The following is a 21,363-nucleotide window of genomic DNA, read 5'->3' as shown; positions in this document are numbered from 1 at the left end:
AATAATTCCCCGCCTTTCCTGTACAATAAGCCACAGTTCATTGGCTGTTTCACCGAACGTTCCATACATTATCCAATCAAAATATATGTACCATGCGCGTACTCTCCTCGATTCGGTATTGAAAGAGTATGTGATTGAGTAGGTATGAAGATTACAACAACAACATGATGTCATCTTCAGTGATCGTCCACCGGGTAGACCTACCGTAGAGTTTCGACATAATGTCGCATAAAATTAGTGTATAATATCAAACAATGGCTGATCAGCCTCTTGAACCAAGTGTTTCTGTTGAGTACCAGTATTTACTTCAAGCCATTACAACGTGCGCCGCTCCAGTTGTCCATCAACTTGTTCGACAGTTGCCGGGTCTTGTAAATCAAAAAGGTGTGGTAGCAGCGCTTGTAAATAATTTGCAGCCAAACTGGGCTGGAAACCATTTCTGTTATAGAGTTATGATGTTGCCGGTCATGTTTTTGAAATGGAGTGTAAAGCTGTATGTAGTTATCATTTTGACATTTCATGTTAACACAGTGTAAACCAAATCCAATGTGCATGATATGACAATTAAGTCTTGACACTGTCAGAGTCAAGAGGATGTACATGTATGTTACTAGTTCGCAACACTGCCATGATCAGTCTAGGCTATGAGGTTGTAGGTAATTTGCAATTGACACAGGTATATATATTTAATTTTCCGAATCAGTATATAATGTTCATTGTTGGCAGAAAATGTGATCAAATTCGGAAATTTTCATTTTACACCAGCCAAGTCATGTACCCAAGACATTCCGTTAACTGAGATCAAGTGAGCATTGATTTCAGGATTCGTCAGATTGAAGTATGGCAATATTATGTTGTGTTAGTTGCCATGCACCCTTTTGGAGTGAAAGTGTTAACACTGAGTGTGCTTTCATAGCGATTAAATGATAAAAATAGAAGTAGTAGGTTTTTGACATTTTGATACTTTTTTGTCTTCCAGTTAATATACATTGAACTATTCTTTAAGAGTGAAAGCAACATTAGTAAGGTAACACAATCTTTTGTTCTAAATTTCATTCTGTTCCTGTTTGAGTCGTAAATTTAATTATTCACTACTTTGATCTTCCAGGGTGGAGTGGTCATACACCGTTACATAAGGCATCACTGGGAGGGGACTGGACCATCAATTATCTCTTGTTAGAAGCTGGTGCTGATCCAAACTGCTGTAATGATAACCAGGAGACTCCATTACACTATGCTTGTAAGCGAGGTGATGTGTCAGTCGTTCACCTATTCGTGCAGCACAAAGGTGACCTGACGGCATTGGATAAGCAGGGCAATGGAATGATGCACTTTGCTGCCACAACCAGTAGTGTGTGAGTTGACTTAAGTATATTGAGTAGTTCTCTAGCTGAATTTGTGTTCTTACTGTAGCACTGGGTTGATCATTTAAAACACATCCCTTCAAAAGGTACAGTACCTTAAACACCTTCAAGCAACAGGGAACCTGTCCCAGAACTAGAGCACGTTAATAGCAGTCATTACCAGCTGGCCTTGGCCCCAACCTGTCAGAGTTTTCCAGCCAATTCATTGAGGACCAAATTTGTGGACTAAATGTGCCTTTTTTTCTGCTTTCACATTTGAGTACAATACTAGCCGTATCTTTTTTTAAATCACTCTGAATCTTCTTGCTTATATTTTCTTACTTTCTTTCCCCATCACTTAGATACGTATCTGAAATTTAGTTATCATGTATTTGTGACCATTTGTTTGTCAGTTTCATAACAAGATATTACATTTTTAGTTGTATTACTAAACTGAAGAAGGTGTTTTTTGTGTATGAAAGATGTAACAAATGTGAAAAATTCCTCAATATTTATTTTTGATGTGGCATTAAACCATAATGGTTCATTCAATCATTCATTCATTCAATATATTTTTGTGACAGGTACGTTTTTCATTATCTGCACTCCATCCATGGCTTATCGTTCCGAGAACTCAACCATGATCAGCAAACACCCCTCCATATTTGCTGTGATAGTGGAAGCTCAGATATTGCTGTGAAGTATTTGTTGCGGAAGGAAGTGAGTGAATATTCCAGATAGCTTCATTTTTGATCTAAAACCAGTAACTTTTCTTGAATTGAAAACCTATTGGTAAGCAACAAAAGACGAATTTAGTTATGTACGTGTACAAGCATGGTGTCCATATTTTTGTGGTATAGTTTCTGTAATTGTTGATGATATCAGTTTGAACATAGATACTGATAATTAACTAATGTGGTAAACTTGATCCTATAGACTCATGTCTATACACACTTGATATGTGTGTATAGTACAAAATAACAAGGGTCAGACTCCAGTGGACTTGGTGCTCATAAGGAATATAGTTATAGTAATGAATATAGTTTTAAAACTATTATTTATTTACAGAGAAGTGATCTGTTGAAGAAAGATAGATCAGGTAACACCCCTCTTCACATGGCAGCCAATCAGGGCCATGCATTCTTGTCATGGCTCCTCCTACTTGCAGGAGGTTTTCAACTATTACATGTCACAAACAACAAGGGTCAGACCCCAGGTGACTTGGCACAAGCAGGATCCAAGTTTACGTAAGTTTGCACTCATAATGAATATAGTTATAGTAATGAATGTAGTTGTACACCACATGTTATTAGAAGCTATGTCTTGCACAGCTCCTATTTATTTCTTTATTTATTTGATTGGTGTTGTGTTTCACTTATACAACGTCAGCCAGCATTGTGGTGGGAGGAAACCGGGAAAAGCAGGGGAGGGGGGGGGGGGGGGGGGTGGAGGTAACACACAACCATCCTCAGGTTGCTGACAGATCTTCCCACATATGGCCATAGAAGAAGTCGGCATTCTAGCCACCTCATCCATGGAGGCCTCACAGGACAGCACAGATAATATGTTGAAAAACATTGTTGTTTTTAAAATCAAAGATGGAAATATGAAAAGTGAACAGAGAAGTGCTTGGTGTGAAGGCTGTTGAAGCAAACCCCAGTCATCAGTCAAACTTTCAAAAAATCATATTTTATCAGCCCTGAGAATAGTACCACATTGCATTCCATGGTAACAGAATGTTTTATATTGTTTCTGTCTTTTTTATTTTTCAGACATAAAAATCTTGCACCGGTGTTGGCGAAGCTTGCTAAGCAACCAAGGACGGAGTTCCCCAAAGGACCAATATTGCTCTGGTATTGGTACCTCCTAATGCCATCCATACTGTACGCAGCCACTGTTGTCATTGCTCAAATAATTGATGCCCCTTACCAGGGTTATGTGATCCTGGTAGGTCTGGGCTGTATTGTATTCATGCTACGTAGTCACAGCCACAGGATTATGCACATCAGCAGGTGAGCTCATTTGGTTTTTGAATTCATTTTCTGAAAAAAAAAAATTTCTATAAAAGTGAAGTCAGTATTTTAAAACCTGTAAATGAACTTTTTAAGTGCGTCAATATACATTTTATCTACTTATAAATCTATGTTAGAAACTACTTTGTTCGAGCATTCCATGTCTTTGTCAGGGAGTTATTCGAATACTAGACAACACGCAGTTATTTCCCCTGGGTAATGTCCGGTTGCCTCCAACAGTCACATTCATGAAAGGATGTTGTGATTATTGTGTGAAATGAAAATGAAATCATATAAGTGAAATATTATTATGTACGGCACTACCAAATTATTAATGCCAATTAATAATGGTCGTAATTATTTGAAGCGGAAATTGCTCTAGATCATATTTTGGTGTTGCTACTTTACTCTTTTGTGTAAATCCCAACGGTTTAAGTTAAAAATTTATGTAACTTTTAATGTCCACCTATTTCTCCTTTAAGGTGGCCCAATCCAGTATATGCAGGAACATTTGGAGCTGGCCTCCTTCATACCTTCATCATTTACGTCTACCAAATACTCCCAGTTATCCTTTGTTGAGCTTAAACTGCAGTATGTCTGTGCATTGTACCTTGGTAGTAGTCTTTGATAAGTCTTTAAAATCTTTAATTTCTGTCACATCTGACAAGTGTATCTGGAATATCTGGAAAGAAATGAACACTCAGCTGACCTTGGAAAATTTATGCGCTTTAATCTTGGAGATTACCATATGCATAAATGTAATAAAAACTCCTTAAAGTTAAAAAAAAATACTTTTTTTTCTCCATATTTCATGGTTTTTCAACAGATTATTCTGTCGATGCACTATATTTTCCTTAGCACTGAACCAGAAATCTACCATTACCACGTACTGACACTCGTCTCGGCAGCTTTAGCGGCTACTACTCTATATCTTTATTTTAGATTGCTTCATGATAATCCAGGTGAGTGTTGTTGTCTCGGCTGTAAGTTAGAAGTAGGCTCAAGTATCTAGAAGTATTTAAGCTCAGGTAGCAGAAAGTTGTTTTGTGTATTGATTAAAACAATGATATTTATTTCACTCTTAAAATAAACTAGGTTTGCTTAAATATTCAGTGTTTTGCTTGCCAGTATTCTCCATTGTAAATCTATCATTCTAATGATAGATTTACAGTGTTTCTCAAAACAATACAGTTCTTACATTGTGTACAAGTATGGAGTTAGAATAGATAATAATAATATTCTGTCATAACTCTATGGTAAAAGTGACTTTGAAATATATGTAGCAGAAAAACATTTTTTTGTTGTTGATCATCTTTGTGTGACAGGTGTGACAAGAACATCAGCATTTAAAGATAACAGCAGAGAGCTGATGACAATGCTAGACATTGTGGGTCCACCACCCAAGCTGGGGCTCTTCTGCCCAGACTGTGAGGTGAGATGACTGACATTGTGCAGGGGTAAAATGACTCTTCTGCAACAGTGTTACAGCAGGCAGCAAACTAGGTGTTGCCATGTGCTTCCATTAAGTTTGTAGTATACCTTCTCTTGCTGTAATTCTTTTCCTATCGTATTGAAGTGGAGGTAAAGTATTTGACTGGTGTTTCACGCTTTACTCAAGAATATTTTGCTTATATGATGGCAGCCAGCATTATGGTGGGAGGAAATCCGACAGAACCTGGGGGAAACCCATGAACATCCACAGGTGGGTGACAGACCTTCCCACATAAGCTGTCACATAATAGGGAAGTGTCAAGTTTTCAGTCTCTTTTCACTGTAGGGGAAAGATGTCATACGGTATCACGTGGCTGTTAGGCAACTATTTCTGATTACATAGGCATCTCAAGAAAATCTCACAAAAAGTTATTCAGAGTAATCAAAAGATGGAGAAAATTAAGGAGCTGAGCTGAAGGAAAGGTGTGCAATTTGTGCCTGGGAAACGTGGTGACATAGGTGATTAGTAAAGTAACAAGTCACGTGACTTAGTAGGTCTATTTTTTCTTTTAACAATAAAAGAGTTTGAAATCCAAACTCCCTTGTTGTTGAAATGTGTTGAGCAGTGGTTATACTACTTCACTGCTTAATCTGACTTCACCAGTCCACTAAACTTTATAACCATCGAATGAACAATGAAAGAAGAAAGTAAAAGAAGTGTAAGTATTTAAGGCTTCTTTACACCGATTCACACATGGTCAGCCTGTATCACAGGAAGCCTTCATTTTAACTAAGATTGTGGTCTTTATATAAATGTAGTTATTTTGGAACATCCAAAATCACATGATATTCTTGAGAGGGCGTGATCAAACACCAATCAAATAAATCAAAGTCTTTTGGGAACATCCTATGCTACATCAATGCTAAATACAAAACCATTTTTCATTCCTCTTTTTCAGATAGTCCACTCTGTGCGCACTAAACACTGTCGTCTGTGTGAGCATTGCTTTGAGGAGATGGATCATCATTGCCTGTTTCTGCTGAACTGTGTGGCTAAGAACAACCACCTGATGTTTGTCTGGTTCCTCATTGTGCTCAGTGTTAGCATGCTTGTGTTTGTCATCAATGCTGTTGTCTACTGCTCAGAAATGTACAGATCACACGTAACAACCGACCTGTTTGGCGACCTTTTTAAGGCTGATGCATGGTTGCTCAGCTTGGTCGGACTGAATGTGGTCTCATCGTTTTGGAGTATCAACTTAGTAAGGTTTCAGTTGAATCTGGTGTCTCTGGGACTAACCACTTTCCTGAGGCCCTCCAATACAGACACTGTTCTCACCAGCACAGAGAGAGTCATTAATGCCATCTACTTTCTCCAAGGCAAACCTATATTTGTGAAAGATCCTCTGTTTGATGTTTAGATTTGTACCAGAACATCATGTGACTTACAGCAAAGTCAGATATTAAAAATGCAATTATTAAATGTTTTTGAGGATTTTATTTCCTGTATGACTGTCTATATATTCCAGTCACATACGTTTACAATGTAATCAACATATTTTTCATGGTCACTTATTCCAAGCTATTGTGCCAATACCCTAAGAAATCCTTTTATGAATGAATATTTGATCCTGTTTCCGATATGATACTTACAAGTGACAGGCGTAATTTTATGTTTATATCCTCGCACCTGAGAACTGAGTGTAATAACAGTGTCAAAGTGAACTCAAACAGCCATTTTTAGTGAAACTTCATGTAATCTCATACTGGCCTCTTCTGCAAGTAGAACCACCAAATGACACAGTTATGATATTATCCAAATTATGTCTGAACGCAGCTACTTAACATCTGTGGGGTCGTACGAAGTTACAAATGTAGACTATAATAAAGTTGCAATGATTTTGGATGGATATCTTAAGAGACTGTCAGACAAATGAATTACTGGCATATGTGATCACACTTGTCACATAGCATTATAGTGCATTTTACCAAATTATTACACTGTATACTGTTTTGCTGTTTGAAATATGAAGATCTTCCAAAATATTCATGAAATGTTTTTGTAAGTTGTTTAAAACAGAGTATGACAGGCAAGAACTTAAATGTACATAAAAGTCACATATCTTGTTTTAGATTTAATGTTTTATGATTATTTTTTTTATAGTAAATCACTTAATCTGTTGGCCTACGTAGGAGTTTTTCAGGCACTGTTTTTCTCCTTCCGTATATAGGTGAAATATTCTTGATTGAGTCATTTACCCCCAATCATGTAAACATGTGGGAGAAATTCATATTCCTTACAGCGCATTTGCCTCTTTCTAGGATTGCTTTACATCACTGCCACCACTAACAAATTTTGTACAGAAATCTGGAACAGCTGGGGTCATGGTGATGAAACAGGAAATAATATCAAATGATACAAGCATCTGTCTCAAAGTTTGATTCTAATAATACTTGACACAACTGCATTCTTTTGATATAACATAATTTGAATGGATACCTGAAATAATTTTATTGATGAATGCTCATTATTAGTTCAAGTGATGGGACTAAGCCTAAACCTGCCCACGTCATGTCATGCGTCACCCAGACTCCAAATGTCAAGCTTATCTAACGGTGTTAGTGATTCAAAGCATAGAGGGGCACGGGCGCAGTATGGGATGGTCTGAGGGGAGACAACCTTTGTACAGATGTCCCCATCGGACTGGCCGAAGACTCCCTTCTTCAGACAATTGCCTTGTGTTGAATTTTTATATTCAAACCCAGTATTCTATTCATGTATAGTGTTGAAATAGTTACATATATTGTAAATTTGCTGGTAAAAGTAAATGTTATTTATTTCATTGGTGCTTTTTGATATACTCAAGAATATTTCACTTACTGTGTATGACTGTGGCCAGCAAATCTCAAACTCATAAAGCTTGCTGGGGTTTTGTTTTGTGGACATCTGAGGATGTTTAAAACTAGAACGTCAGTCTGCTTGACATTCTTCTTACAGTATGCAAGAAATTGTAATGTGATGTACAGAGGCTTAGTTGATATTCCTTCAAACCACAATAGATGGGGGTGTCTTTGTTTTCATTATGCTTGTATCCAATACATGTATATGCAAATGACAATCATGATATTGGTGAATAGATACCATGTAGTACAGAACTATCTATTGGGAGGAATCAATGTCATAATGACATTTCTTTGTAACTGGAAATCAATTTCTAGAAGTAGTGAGCGAAATCACTTTACTATGCTCCGTCAGCAAATGTGTGTTTACCTGATGAAGGTTTTATATGGTCATTCAACAGATACATCAGCTGATATGTTATGTACCAAAAGAAATGATTTTCTACCAGTTGTGTCTGACTTCTATAGGTACAAATATAACTTACCTATGTGTAGGTGTGGCCAACAAAGGAATCCAGACATATCAATTCATTGGAGGCTAGGAACATTTGTGATCCATTAAAATGCATCTATTGAACATACACAATCAATTTCAAACTTCGAAATTGTAAACTTTTCTGATACACACATAAATTTATATTATCAGGGCTAGTATTCTTGACTTCTTCTTGATTTTATGATTACATATAAATACATATGCATGCATGAGCCGTCCTGTAAGTATAATTCTCCAGCTTACATATAGGGGTATATGTACCAGTGGATGAAATAAGTTGGCTTTGATATGTATGGTCTGTGGCCATCAGTTGTGCTCTGTCTGTCTGAATTGTGGTCTGGTGGTTATTCAGACTGTTTTTCATTCAGTAGGACACAGGAGGTATTAGTTCAATCAAAGCCTAGAACAGGGAGTCTTCTTAATTGCTTCATATCCACTATTCACAGTTTTGCTGTGATGTTATAACTGCTCTGAGCCAATCCTCAGCTCATTTTTTGGTCACATGGCTAAAGTGCTAGAGGTGAAAACAAGGCAAATTTAACACAGGTTAGATAGGCACGGAAGAAGATTTTAGCATAAAAAATGAAAAATATAGCTTTCAGGTAAGAAATTCTTTGTGGAAAAGTAATTCACATGTATCTAGCCTTCAGATATGCTAGTTTCAATGTCCAGTAAAACTTTAAACTAATCTAGAAATCTGCAAAAATTAGCATTTCGGCCATTTAGTGAGAGGAACCCGGGTGCTTAGGAGTGTCAATTTAATGTTCTGATGTGATGATATGTGATTGACGGTACTCAAAGGATCAACAGTTGTCTTACATGACGTCAAGTGGAGAACACAAGCTTTCCACCAATTTTGGGTTTACTAAGGATGAAAATTTGTCACAAGTTGGAGTCTATCAGTTATATAATTGCCAAAAGCTCAACAGCCTATTTTTTCCTTGTGAAAAAAAAATTTCTGCATGAATACCAGTGAAATAAAACAATACATCGTGTTTGGTTTATTGTTAATAACAAGTCTGTAATATACAAAGGGAGGTAGTTTCTCTAGGATGCAGCCAGTTTTTTTCCTACAATTACATTATATACGTCACAAAGTTGCTACTTAAGTGTTTGGACAGGACATCAAATAATTTGTCTGTCCATAGTCACAGCCATTTCAGCTATCATTTCCAGGTAGGTGTTCTCACGTGTCATCACTAGTAAATCCAGACAAGCATGAAACTATAGTGGAAATTGGATAAATTCAACTGCCATGTTTGAATGTATACTCCTCACAGTGAGGAGAATCATGTACACAATTAATACTGCCACTATTAGACAAGCTAGACCTTTTGACACTCATTCTGGCTAATTGATTAGGATAAGTCTCACCAGTAATGACCTAGAGGGAACGAAAATTAACACTGATAAGTAAAAACATTTCTCAAATAAATTATACAAAACTGAAGAAAAGTTTAAACAAGTACAAAATATGCTAGAATTGTTCGTAGTTATCTCCCTTGTATGGGCTGTGAGGAGTATGCATTCAAACATGGCGGTTGGAGTTGAAATTTAACCAATTTCCGGTTTCATGCTTGTGTGGATTTACAAGTCATGACACATGGGAACACCTACCTGGAATTATAGCTGAGACGACTGTGACTACAGACAGACAAATTATTTGGTGCCCAGCAGTAGTATACTAAAGCAAAGTACAGAGGTGTTCAATGTCAGCTCATGGAACAAGACAGGACTGTGACAGTAGCCTATACATGATCACAGCCCTACAGAGCTTGGGTAGACCATTCTCTGCACCACAAAAGGTTTTTATGTTATTGACAACTATTCTTATATTATTGTTCTTTTGATGTTGTGCCTTGAAAATGTTGTGTTGAAATAATAAGATTATGGTAATGTACTGCAATTGCCTCCTGTCATTCTTTTATTTCTCATGAGTTTTTAAGACTATTTTGTTTTTGGTACGCTGGTAAACTTAAAGAAGTAGGTGGACACAGTGGAAAAATCCATCAGTGTTTATGAAAGGATTTTTGGTAATTATTTATTTATTTCATTGTTGTTTAATGACATACTTGAGAATTTTTCACATATATAGATTTATGGGTAGAGTTTACCAGAGTGCTCGAGGTAAGCCTATAATATACACAGCTCTGAAGATAGAATGTACCGGTACTTTAATACAGAAATACTGGTATGCCAGTAAATCAGCAAATGTGAAAATAATTGGGTTATAAGCTTAGGAATGTTACACGTTTTGCCAGAGCCAAACACTGAAACCTTTCTGGATGTGCAGTTGTCCTGATGCTCTAAAGAGAGATAAGTGATGGACAGTGATTGAATAAATGTAGACTGTGATGATGTATAGAGGATATTATTTATGTTTTGACAATATCATGATTTTAGTCTTGTATGACATTGTTTCTTAATTGTTGCATGAGGTAAGAAATGTTAAAGTTAACTGAACTTGTATTATGATGTCATTCCACTGAGCTTGGAGTTGAACATCATAAATCAACATGTTTCTCTCTAGTGTTTGTAATAACAAAAGTGATATCTAACTCTAGACAGTGATATATCACTTTTATCAGTGAAAGAATCCTGACATTTCACCTTTATATAAATAATAAGTAATTATATTTTGTGTTAATTTTCATTTTCGTGCATTCTGATCAATTTAGACTGATTAATTAAATAAACACAAATTATCAACTCGTTTTTAGACACATATATATTTCACGTTGCAAATTCCTGAAACTGTCGTCCAGCAGTTGTTAATATTTCAGCATCTAGAAATGTCTTCATCAGCTCTAACTAAGCGGCCTGGTGTAGGCAATAACAATGCTGACCCAGTAGGATTCGTCACTTTTCTGCGCACAACAAGCGTAAGAACTTGAAAAGTGAAGAAGATTGCAAACACAGCTGCGGCACATACGTCATACGAGTAAAATACCGTCTACCAGGATAACACAATAGAATAATCGAAATCGTACTGTTGATGCCTTGGTTTGTTTTCATTGATACTGTCATCGTATTTTCTCATTGACGCAAGATGTCGCGGCAAAGACTTTCAGCCAATCAGTGATTAGAATAAAACCCCAAGCCTCGCTTTGGTTGAAAACATGTCACCGGAAAAAGCACAGAGGAGAAAATCACCGGTAAGAAATGTTTTCATTTTTGCATATTATTCTCCCCCATATTAACTTATTTCCCTGTTTTAGCGAACACAAACGTATACAAGACGTGTGTGACAAGATAGTTGTTGGCGCAGCCCCAAGATCTTGACGGAATTGCTGGTTGACCCAGTGACACGATGAGTGAAATACTGGCCTGATTTCTATGATTGTTCTGTCACACAGTTCCGATCAGTGTCTGACACTGCAACCAGTGATGGGTCTGCCTTTTATTGACCACTGCTGCATTTAGCTGGTGGCGTAACGGGAAACTGCTGTCTTCTACGTTGCTATTTCAATAACAAGAATTTTGTGTCAAGTTTTGGTTTAGAGGTGAAGTATTTTATTTCTCGGTATACAATTTTAAAATACCCAGGTTACGAGGTAGGTGCTTGCAAGTTGTATGTTGTCATTCATCCATTTATTTATATGTCTAAGTCATTATTGAAAGTTAAACCCATGGCATAGCTGTTACCAGTTGTAATTCATCTGATCTGGGAAGAGCAATGGATGCACTAAGGTGCGCTATTGCATACTGCAGCGCGTCGTTCTGAACTCTCTACACACTTTACTGGTCTAATATCGCCAACAAAGACTAGATAGAAAAAACATGGTTTCTTAATTCTTGCACATAATAATATTTATTTATTTTTGGTGGTTGACCCCGAACACAAGATGTGTGAGCATTACCAACAGTGGGAAATAACTACTAGTGAATTACTAGATGAATTACTAAACTTGGAATGATATTAGCAAATAAAACTGAAGCAAGCAAGTATCTCTGAAATCAAGAGAATAAAGTTACCTAACACAACCAAGGTTAGGTTGGTTTTTTCTGCTGTTTGACACAAAACTTGTGGATTTGATGCAAATCTTGTGCTGGCTTTTCAACTTCAGTCTACAGTCAGCCCACAAAAGCCCTACAATATTATGCTACAATAGAATTGTTCTTTCTATATAATTTCTCTATAATATTTAATATTATTTCTCTGTTCTTGTTTTATTCTACTTTTTTATTTACCTATGTGTAGCTTTCACCGACTGTTGCAGTTTAATGAAAGTATTTTTACCAACTCCACCTTTATTCATGCCAACATGGTGATGTGTGGTGTACATGTAAGTACATAATACATGGAAAGGCTCTTCGTTATCAGGTTCATTATCATCCACCTCCACCGTAGAGAAACATAAGTTTGATATATACATCATAAAGAAAATCCTAGATCACAGCTGAAAAACAATTCTGGGTGATTTAAATACATACTGTTTGAAAATTGTTCGCGCATGTACTTTAACCTATTATATCAGTGGACAAAGACGTATGAGCAGGAAGTGTAGCAATGCCTTGTTCCTGAATTAATACTAGATGATCTATTGTAATTGGAATTATTGTATTTCACTTTATGTTTAGCATTTTTCAAATGACATGCTTTGCTTGATTCTGATTGAATCCTCCACCTGATAGGGCCACTTAAGATTTTTTGTGAAGTTCGATTAATTTCTTAACAGAAAAAACTGAAATGTTGGCATCAAAAATATCTGTATGCACTTCTGAAAGTGCATTTTTAGAGGCCAAACTTTAGGTGAAATACAGTAAGTACCTGTTACTTAATGTTTCTCAACCATCTTAACAGTCTGATAAGATATAAAAGGACATACATATATAACATAAATTACATGATCAAATATTGGCTGGCCATCAATTCCTTACGTGTTTTGTGGAAGAGAGCAGTTGTCAGGTAATTACATCATATTATGATATGAACTAGACAAAGTGTGCAATAAATACTTCTTGCAGTTATGCTGGTGCAATCTTATATCCTAGTTCCTTGCCCTTAGAGGCAGCCTGACTTGTTGGAGAAGAGGATATCTTTAAACTCAGAAAACTGATCAACCTTTGTATATTCCCAGTTTTGTTTCTATTTAGTCTCTTGATGCAATGCATGGGAACATGGTGAAGCATAGAAATGAGGGATGGCTGCATAGAGTTCAGGTCTGCAGTAATAAAATAGCTGTTTGTATAGCCAAGAAAGCATAAGAGAGATTCTGCCAATAACTTACTACTCTAAAGATGAAGAGATGCACTGTCAATTTTGCTAGAAAATGGGTAAGAGAACATTCCTGAAAGCATGACACATTGATGATAAACACTAACATCTTTGCTTACTCCATAATTGCACATGTATACAGCAGTGTATTTATTAGGATAATTTCATTTTCATCTTCTGACTCTTTATGAGCTTTGTCTGTCAACTACATGTATGAGATTGTTTTTATACATCATATTTATTAAAGGCTCTCTCAGTGTTATTAATGTAGAAAAAGAGCAAAGCCATTTACATGTGCCAGAGAAAATAAATTAAGTCACTTTAAATGCTTTTAAGGGCATTTTCTTCTACATTGCTTTGAGCAGAATTAATGCAACCTGAGATGTGCCAAATTAGTTTATATACAATCCCTGCAGCACATTTATTTATTTATTTATTTATTTTTTAATTAAGAGGTAATTGTGTGTGTAAAGTGGTGGAAGGTGTTACATTTGCATAATTATTGCTGATAACATTATGATTACATGTTCTGCTTGTATCTGTGATATGCCTTATTTAATATGAAAGTTGTGCGATTACAGTTGCAGAACTGAAATATATGTACAAAAATGATACCAAAAATATGATCTGGCCATTGTACTTTTCATGGTTATTAATACTTATCATCGTCAGGTGACAGTTAACTTGTGTTGAAGGTCTTGTATCTCAGTGAATGTGTAATGTTTTCATCAAACATACAACCTCTAAAACAGATACAATGTTGTATGCATATCTGAGCAGCCTTTGTCCTGTCACAAAGTATCTTTGTTTCAGTAGGCAGCAAGGTTATCCTAAACTGAGTAGGTTGGCCTCATTAGAGAAAAAGTAGGGATAACACAATTATCTACATCTACTTATAAACGTATAAATATACACTCATAAGATATGCACTAACCTAAGTGCTTTGCTCATATTATATACATGTACAATTAGTCTGTATGAGTGCAAGAGGTACAGCCATACATACATGTACATATCTCATATGTAGATGTCCCAGGCTGCCCTTGGCAATTACTCCAGTGGCCTTAGAGAAATGATGGTCATTGGGTGGCAGTGTTTTTGATGTGTTAACTTCTGGGTCATGTGTAGCAAGGGACATTTCAAAGTCTATTACAGTACATTTGGATCTGTGTGAGGAGGGCTTCAGCCAGATGGTTTGTTTGTCTTCATTCTATGTCTTACTTAGACCAACCCTTCAGACAAAAAGATAAACTACATGCTTATTAGGGGAAGTTCTCAAAATAGCACTAGGTCATCTGAGCTGGATGTGGCCAATGTGCTTTTCATATTATGTCCCTTGAGTTTAGCCACTTATTTGACAAACTGAAGTATTCTCTGGTTTCCCAGTAGTATAATTAGGCAGGATCATAAGAACCCTCACCAGCCTGGCCCCCTGCTGTCAGACCAACAGCTCTCATTCAAAAACTGCCTTGGTTTTTCAGCTGGCCGATTAGTTTTCCATAGCTTCCCAAGCCCTCCCAGATGGATAGGGCATGGTGACTCAGTCCAGGCTACACTACTCACCCTTTCGCTCTTTCCACTATTCCACTGTCTCTCTACAATAGCTAGCCTGCTGTTATTTTTTTTCATCATCACTTTCTGGATGTTATTGCAGATGAGGCAAGAGAGATGAAGAGGCTGTGTTGGAGATAATGTGAGCTAGCGTGGACCCAGCAGTTGTGCTTACCAGCTTTACATGTGGTTCAGTGTATTACCTATGCACAGGCCCTGTGGGAGCATCAGCCAGATCATTTTGCTGGGACTTATTGCAAATCAGCATGTGTCTAAAATCACCCCTCAATTACCTTCCAATAGGTGGGCAAGTGTAAAAGCTGAAGTGGTGCTGTCCTGAAGGGGTGAGCAAACAATGGAGTGATCCAGGGAAGTAACTAGCCAACAGCCCTGCCATTGATCAGCATATCACTCAATTATCATACTCATAGACCAGACGCATCACTAACACTGTAGAAATGAGGAGGATTACCAGCTACTCTGGCAGAAAAAATTGGAAATTACGCGGCACGAGGAAAAAACAAGTGAAATCTTAAGGGAGCCACTAAACTTGTTTTCCCCTGGAGATTACTAGGAAGAATAATGGCTGTATATGGGGGCAGACAGTTTCTGGTTTGTCTCCAGAAACCATCAGAATTACGCACAACAAAGGTAAGTTATCTCCAGTGTCATTCAGATTGTTCCTGTCATGAATATAAATAGTCATCAACATAACAATTTCATGTAGATTAGTGGGGTTTTTTTTGTAAATGAGTATGAATTTTTATGTTGTATTTTGCAAGATAGAAAATTTGTATAATTTATCGCTTTACCATACATGGAGATTACTGTATTTACTTTATGTATTTTATTGGTTTTTAACATTTTGTTGTGCCAGCTTTACTTATGTGATCAATAATACCTGCATTAGGTTCATTGTTTACACGTGTTGATTGTTCATATAGCATTCTGCTAAGAAAGTTATGATTAGTGTACTAATTAAGTAATTATGGAACTCAGGACAATTCTAGCACTAGTTTCACAGTATATATTATAGTATATTTTATTTACATGTGTATGTGTTTAAGTAAAGTATATGTCCACATGTAGAAGTTCTGAATGCTGCAGAGGGGATTGACTTGATGTTTGACATACAGTACATACATGTATGCCATTTAGGCTCACATTTTCGAATTTCCATGTTAGAACTTGTGTGTGTGTGCATATACAGGGACATGAACACATACGAATTATGTTTTCAGTGTGAATTTTTTTGAATTGCAGATTTTTGTAAAACTTTTTAATATTATGCATTTACATTTAATCTACATGAATTACATGCTTTAGCTTGATGTCTAGACATGCATAATATTAAAAAATGCAATGTATGGAAATCTGTTATATCTTGTAATTGTATTCATATACATCTATTTCACAAAAAGTGTTCTTGTCAAAATGCCTAATAGATCTGCATACATGTACACATGTATCATGCACTAGGCAGTGTAAATCTTCATATTACTGTAGATGGATACATATACGAAATGGAGAGTTGTACATGAATGTGAGCATTTGTATCAGTAGGTGGTACATGTATTACTAGCAAGACTGAGTAGGTCAGCTTCTGGTATTGATTACCTGAGGTGAGCTGACCCATTGATGGCGAGAAAAACGACCTTGTTATCTATTAAACTGTGCACCCAGTGACAAACCTGCCCAGGAAGTACAGGCTTCCTGTTACAAGAATACAGATGAATATATACATTATCACAACAAGAAACCGGGAGAATGAGAGACCCTTTTTTGTTACATTGTACCTCTGGGAAGGTTTCAATTACCAGACACAGTTATAATCTGTTTTATTATACATATACATGTATACCTTTAGGGTTAAAGTTGGTTAAATATGCAGAACTTGAGGCCTTCAGAGCACAGTTATGACAATAGCATGACTCATACTTAGCTTGTATTGATTGCCACATAACGTTGCCTAGGGTTAGGCTGGAGCTCTATTTTAAGTCCATGGTTAATGCAATACCTGTGTATGGCACTGCTGCTCAGAATCTGTGTACTGGTACATAGTTTTAATGTAGGTGAAGGGAAGATGGGCACTCACAACCAGGCTGCAATTATCTTCCTGTTACATAGTGTAATGTACCATGCAAGATTTCATACATGAATAGATAAGATCAAAACATAGCAATGGGTTAAAAGCCAAAGTAAATTATGTTTAAATTGCACATTTTTGCAGTCACCTTTTATGCTGTCTTTTATGGCTTATATTGACATTAAAGACAAAAAAGAAGGAGGATTTCTACTGTATACACTTTCTGGTGCTACATGACATGGATATGACTAAGGAGCATGTTGTAAGATGGTCACAGTCTTGGTACACTATACATACCCAAATTTTTTAGAACAGAATTTTTGAAATAGTAAAGACATGAATATATTGTTCATTAGATGGACTAACCATGTGAATAAAATAAACTAAATATTGTTGCTACAATTACATGTATATCTGCCAAAAGAGCAGACCAGGTGTCCTAAAAATTAGATGAATTAGGGTATATACAGACATACAGGCAAACATGACAGATACATGCACAGTAGCAGTACATGTACAATATACATGCATGTACATCAGTAACATATGAAGTCTGTTTGAGCTTGATCAGATTAAAGGACATCATGCCAAAAAGCAATAATTTCTGACCAAAGACCTTACTAGTAGGTGCAAATATGCCCATGAACTAAACAGAGAGGTGTGTGAACATTAATCTGCGTTAAATATAGAAGTGAAAACTTGGTGGGTAATGAACCCTGATTTGTTTTAATTTGTTTCAGCCCAGTATATACAGCTGCAGAGGAGCCACCTCTAGTCAATGTACTGTACAGTTAGTTTGATTAGTATTAATTTGCCTCTCAGGGGATCATATCTGATCCTCAGTAATTCATCCCACTAAATTACATGTACACGTGGAAAACAGAATATTTAATAAGATTGACTTGTTTTATTGCGGCAGCATGCATTTCACGAGTGTATTCAAATATGCCATGACACAAATATGTATTTCTTTTTTTTTTTTACAGTAAACTAGCATGATACAGTAAGAGTATAAGTGTGCATATAGACATACACGAGGTTCCTATTCAAGTATGTTCTCAAGGCATTATTCTGTGTAGACTGATAAAAGAATACTTCTTTGAAGCCCTGAAACTGGCCAACCCAAACAATGTAGTTAATGTCTCTAAAATGAAATATAAAGTGTGCATAAATTGCACTGAAAGTTGCTCTTTCGTATGTGCAAAAAGGTTGAGGAATTATATGTAGGGTAAATAAGAAAATGTTGCACCTTGTTAGTATTTATAACCGAAACCATAAAGTAACTTATATGTATGGAGGAAATGTCAGAAAGTACATGTAGATGTTTGTCAATTGCCCATTCACTTCTTCAAATAAAGTGGTCATAGTGAAGTAGTAGATCCTGTATTTCCTTGTGTGAGGACACACCTGGGCTGACTAATCACCAGCGTGTACAGGTAAATACATGTAGGCGCTCGCTGCTTTTTATACAGAGTAGACAAAGTAGACCATTTACACCTGATTTGAATATGATCGTCTTTGATCATAAATAGAATACGGACTTGAGGTTATCATAAACAATACTGATAGCTACATTTTTGTTATATTTGCATCTAGTTAATTATGAGCAGTATGAAGAGAGCACTAATGTGTAAACAAATAAACCTGTTTCCACAGAGGGTGACACGGATGTTCTACTGTCAGTGAAAGGATCTTTGGAGAACAGTCTTAATGGAATGAATCACTTAAAAACAATGTAGAAAATGTGGTTTTTCTGAGGTCCCTAGTACCAGTCCATCTGAACTCTGCTTCGGCTCACCTTGAGTTAGTTAGATATAACAAGTCGAGAGCTAGTGTACCAGTCAGTGGTAGAGTGGTAGTGTAACAAACTGGACAGGTTTGTGTACAAGAACATGTGGATTAGTATGTAAACTTACGAAGTTTGTTATGGCTGGAGATAAATGTACATGTAGCAAAGTCAGTACAAGGCTGTGGTAAGAGCAGTTTGAGAATTACTAGGTACTGCTCTGTTACAGCCTGTGTCACATCAGGTTAGACATGGCATGATTCCTTAGTACTAACAGGGACGAGGAACAAGAAGAAGAATGACACCTTTAACAAAGATGGTGAGGAGCGGACAGTGTAGGGAAACAGTATTTATCTCCATCACGTTGTCTATCCAGAGCCACTTATTGTTCAGAGTGAAACTTTCAAAAGTTTCAGCTAAATATCATTGTATTTTAAATGGATATATATGTGGTAAAGAGGAGCAAGAAGAAAAGCAGCTTTGACAAGTATGGTGAGGGACTAGAAAGAGTAGCTAGTTCATTACCTGGCCCAAGTCCTCTTTTGTGAAGAAGCATAGGGGTCATTTTTACATTGTATGTGATACATGATGGCTCAGTGTAAAGGATGGCTTTGATGGATCTTTATAATGTTAAGAGTGCTTTCATTCACAGTGTCAGATCCAGTATGAATTTAATATGTTGTAGTAAACTATGGTACTGATAGAGGTGGTTTTTAAAGGCTTTTTATTTTTGTCTTAAACATTTTTGCATGCTTATGGAAATATACAGTAATTGTATGTAATTGCTAATCATGTTTGTTAAACATGGCAAAGAACTGTCTTAAGATTCATAAGTGAAAAATATTGTGTACTGCATAAAACGCCAATCAAATAAATAAAAAGTATGGTGATATGTTATTATTATAAAATTTATGGTAATGTGCTGTAATTTCATCGCTTTATGACATGACAGGGGTGAAGATACTGGATCTTTGGAGTGATGACTTCAACAAAAATTTTGTTCATCCATTATGATTGAAATGTGTGAAATGTATTGATTCCATTTAGAAACATTGTAACTCATGTTTAGACCTGGGCTCAGTTGAAGGCCATCATGTTTATTTTCATTGCTTTTTAAAACAACGGCTAAACATTCAATACAGATTCTCTAAAGTAAATATGAATTGGGGAAATAAAAGTCATCTGTTATGGATAATATTAAGTATTCACCCACCATGCCATAAAGTAACATCATCACAATAAAAACAAACGTCGCCATGACGTGGCAAGGTCAAAACTCCCCTATTATGCTTATGACCAAATGGTAGACCTGTTACCTCTAGTCAGTGGTGATTAGGAAAGTACATATCCTATACCAGTGAGTTATCTTACCATATGATCACAAGTATTGACGTGCTAAACTTTAATCATATGCACACATGACACAGGTTAGTGAACAGCTTTATTGTTGCTAAATACAGCTCCGGTACCAGTGCCCTATGGGAATGACAAGTTTAATAGTTTGATCTGCTCTTAATCAGTGCTTATATCTTTGCAGGACCTGGATGTTCTCTTCTCTTATCTTCATGGGATGGAGGCATTGGCCTCTCTGAGAGAGCCTGCTTTACGAGCTCTCTGTAGAACAGTGCGATATGAGTATCACGAAGCCAATGACATACTGTACTGGTGAGTTCTTCCCACTTATTTTTCATTGTTTGTTTGTGAAATGGTATATTAATGCTTCTGTTCTTAACATTATAAATTCCACAAGGTGTGGATTCAAACCCAGTCTTAGACAGGAAATTTGTATATTCTTCACTCTCACTGAGGCCTTGTTGACAATAACCAGTGGACGACACTCATGTGCCTGTTCTTCCAGGAACATAGTGTGCATATCTGAATGTCACTTATGTGGAAGTTTATTTAACTTGCCATAGGTTGGTAGTTTCAACCAACAATCAAATGAATAAACTGATTTTAAAAATTCAAGCATACAGCACATGTAGATGTCATTGTCCTACCTCACCCAGATTTTATTGTCTGAGTGGCCACCAGGAAACCCAACAAATTTCCTTATCTCACAGCACACTGCTATGCTATGTGAGTACTCAGTAAAGGAGCTAAGGATAGTGACCAACAAATGTTGTCTGATGTCAACTTTTTACTATAACACCTTACGACATTAAAACTGTTACAGATATCTCTGAGCTTCTATCCTACAACTACAGGCGAACATTCAGCTATTGGTGTGCAACATCCTGGAAAATTATTTTTAAGTTGGTGAACAACTCAATTGGCAAATTTTCAAGCTACCCATGTTATTAAAAAATCTACAACAGTTTTGCCATGTACCAAACAGTTGCACCTGTCAAAATACCATGTACTGGTAGTGCAGGGCATTGTTCTTGCCTGCAGCTTCTTTCCAGGCTTGGTAACATGAGGTCAGGAAAAAAAAATCAGCTGAAAGAAAACATTTATATGGCAAATGTGGAAGTAAATGGTGCTGTTCACTCAATTTTTACAGTAGTGCGCATGTAGTTAGTGTGCAATTCATAAAATG

At 36.5% G+C, this 21,363-nt stretch overlaps 2 protein-coding genes across 7 annotated transcripts in view; both read left to right on the top strand.

Moving 5' to 3' along the window:
- The first annotated feature begins 157 nt into the window (after positions 1 to 157).
- Positions 158 to 8,463, top strand: LOC135470632 (putative ZDHHC-type palmitoyltransferase 6). Its single transcript, XM_064749671.1, has 9 exons — positions 158 to 384; positions 1,109 to 1,355; positions 1,928 to 2,063; positions 2,412 to 2,590; positions 3,116 to 3,355; positions 3,838 to 3,920; positions 4,225 to 4,317; positions 4,681 to 4,787; positions 5,746 to 8,463. Exons 1-9 carry the CDS (start codon positions 255 to 257, stop codon positions 6,205 to 6,207), a joined length of 1,677 nt encoding a protein of 558 aa, XP_064605741.1. The 5' UTR covers positions 158 to 254; the 3' UTR covers positions 6,208 to 8,463.
- A 2,310-nt stretch (positions 8,464 to 10,773) lies between these two features.
- LOC135461469 (rap guanine nucleotide exchange factor 2-like) overlaps positions 10,774 to 21,363 on the top strand; it is a 69,209-nt gene continuing 58,619 nt past the window's right edge. For 2 of the 6 annotated variants that reach the window (XM_064738587.1, XM_064738585.1), the window contains exons 1-3: positions 10,775 to 11,338; positions 15,056 to 15,603; positions 20,362 to 20,489. In XM_064738587.1, coding sequence (XP_064594657.1) covers positions 15,535 to 15,603; positions 20,362 to 20,489 — 197 coding nt within the window. In that variant the 5' untranslated portion in view covers positions 10,775 to 11,338; positions 15,056 to 15,534. Of the gene's footprint in view, positions 11,339 to 11,510; positions 13,461 to 15,055; positions 15,604 to 20,361; positions 20,490 to 21,363 lie in introns of those variants that run through there. The other 4 variants (XM_064738586.1, XM_064738582.1, XM_064738584.1 and 1 more) reach the window with 3 other exon arrangements.

This window comes from Liolophura sinensis, chromosome 1, assembly GCF_032854445.1.
Source record: "Liolophura sinensis isolate JHLJ2023 chromosome 1, CUHK_Ljap_v2, whole genome shotgun sequence".
Classification (NCBI taxonomy): domain Eukaryota; kingdom Metazoa; phylum Mollusca; class Polyplacophora; order Chitonida; family Chitonidae; genus Liolophura; species Liolophura sinensis.
Note: the sequence above shows the minus strand (reverse complement) of the source record. Positions and strands in the feature narration are given on the sequence as shown.

What these genes read in the sequence shown, in the direction of transcription:
- LOC135470632 (XM_064749671.1), top strand. Translation starts at nt 255, where the DNA reads ATGGCTGATCAGCCTCTTGAACCAAGTGTTTCTGTTGAGTACCAGTAT. An exon ending in ATTGCTTCATGATAATCCAG is followed by an intron (nt 4,318 to 4,680) that starts GTGAGTGTTGTT and finishes TTTGTGTGACAG; the next exon opens with GTGTGACAAGAACATCAGCA. An exon ending in TCTTCTGCCCAGACTGTGAG is followed by an intron (nt 4,788 to 5,745) that starts GTGAGATGACTG and finishes CCTCTTTTTCAG; the next exon opens with ATAGTCCACTCTGTGCGCAC.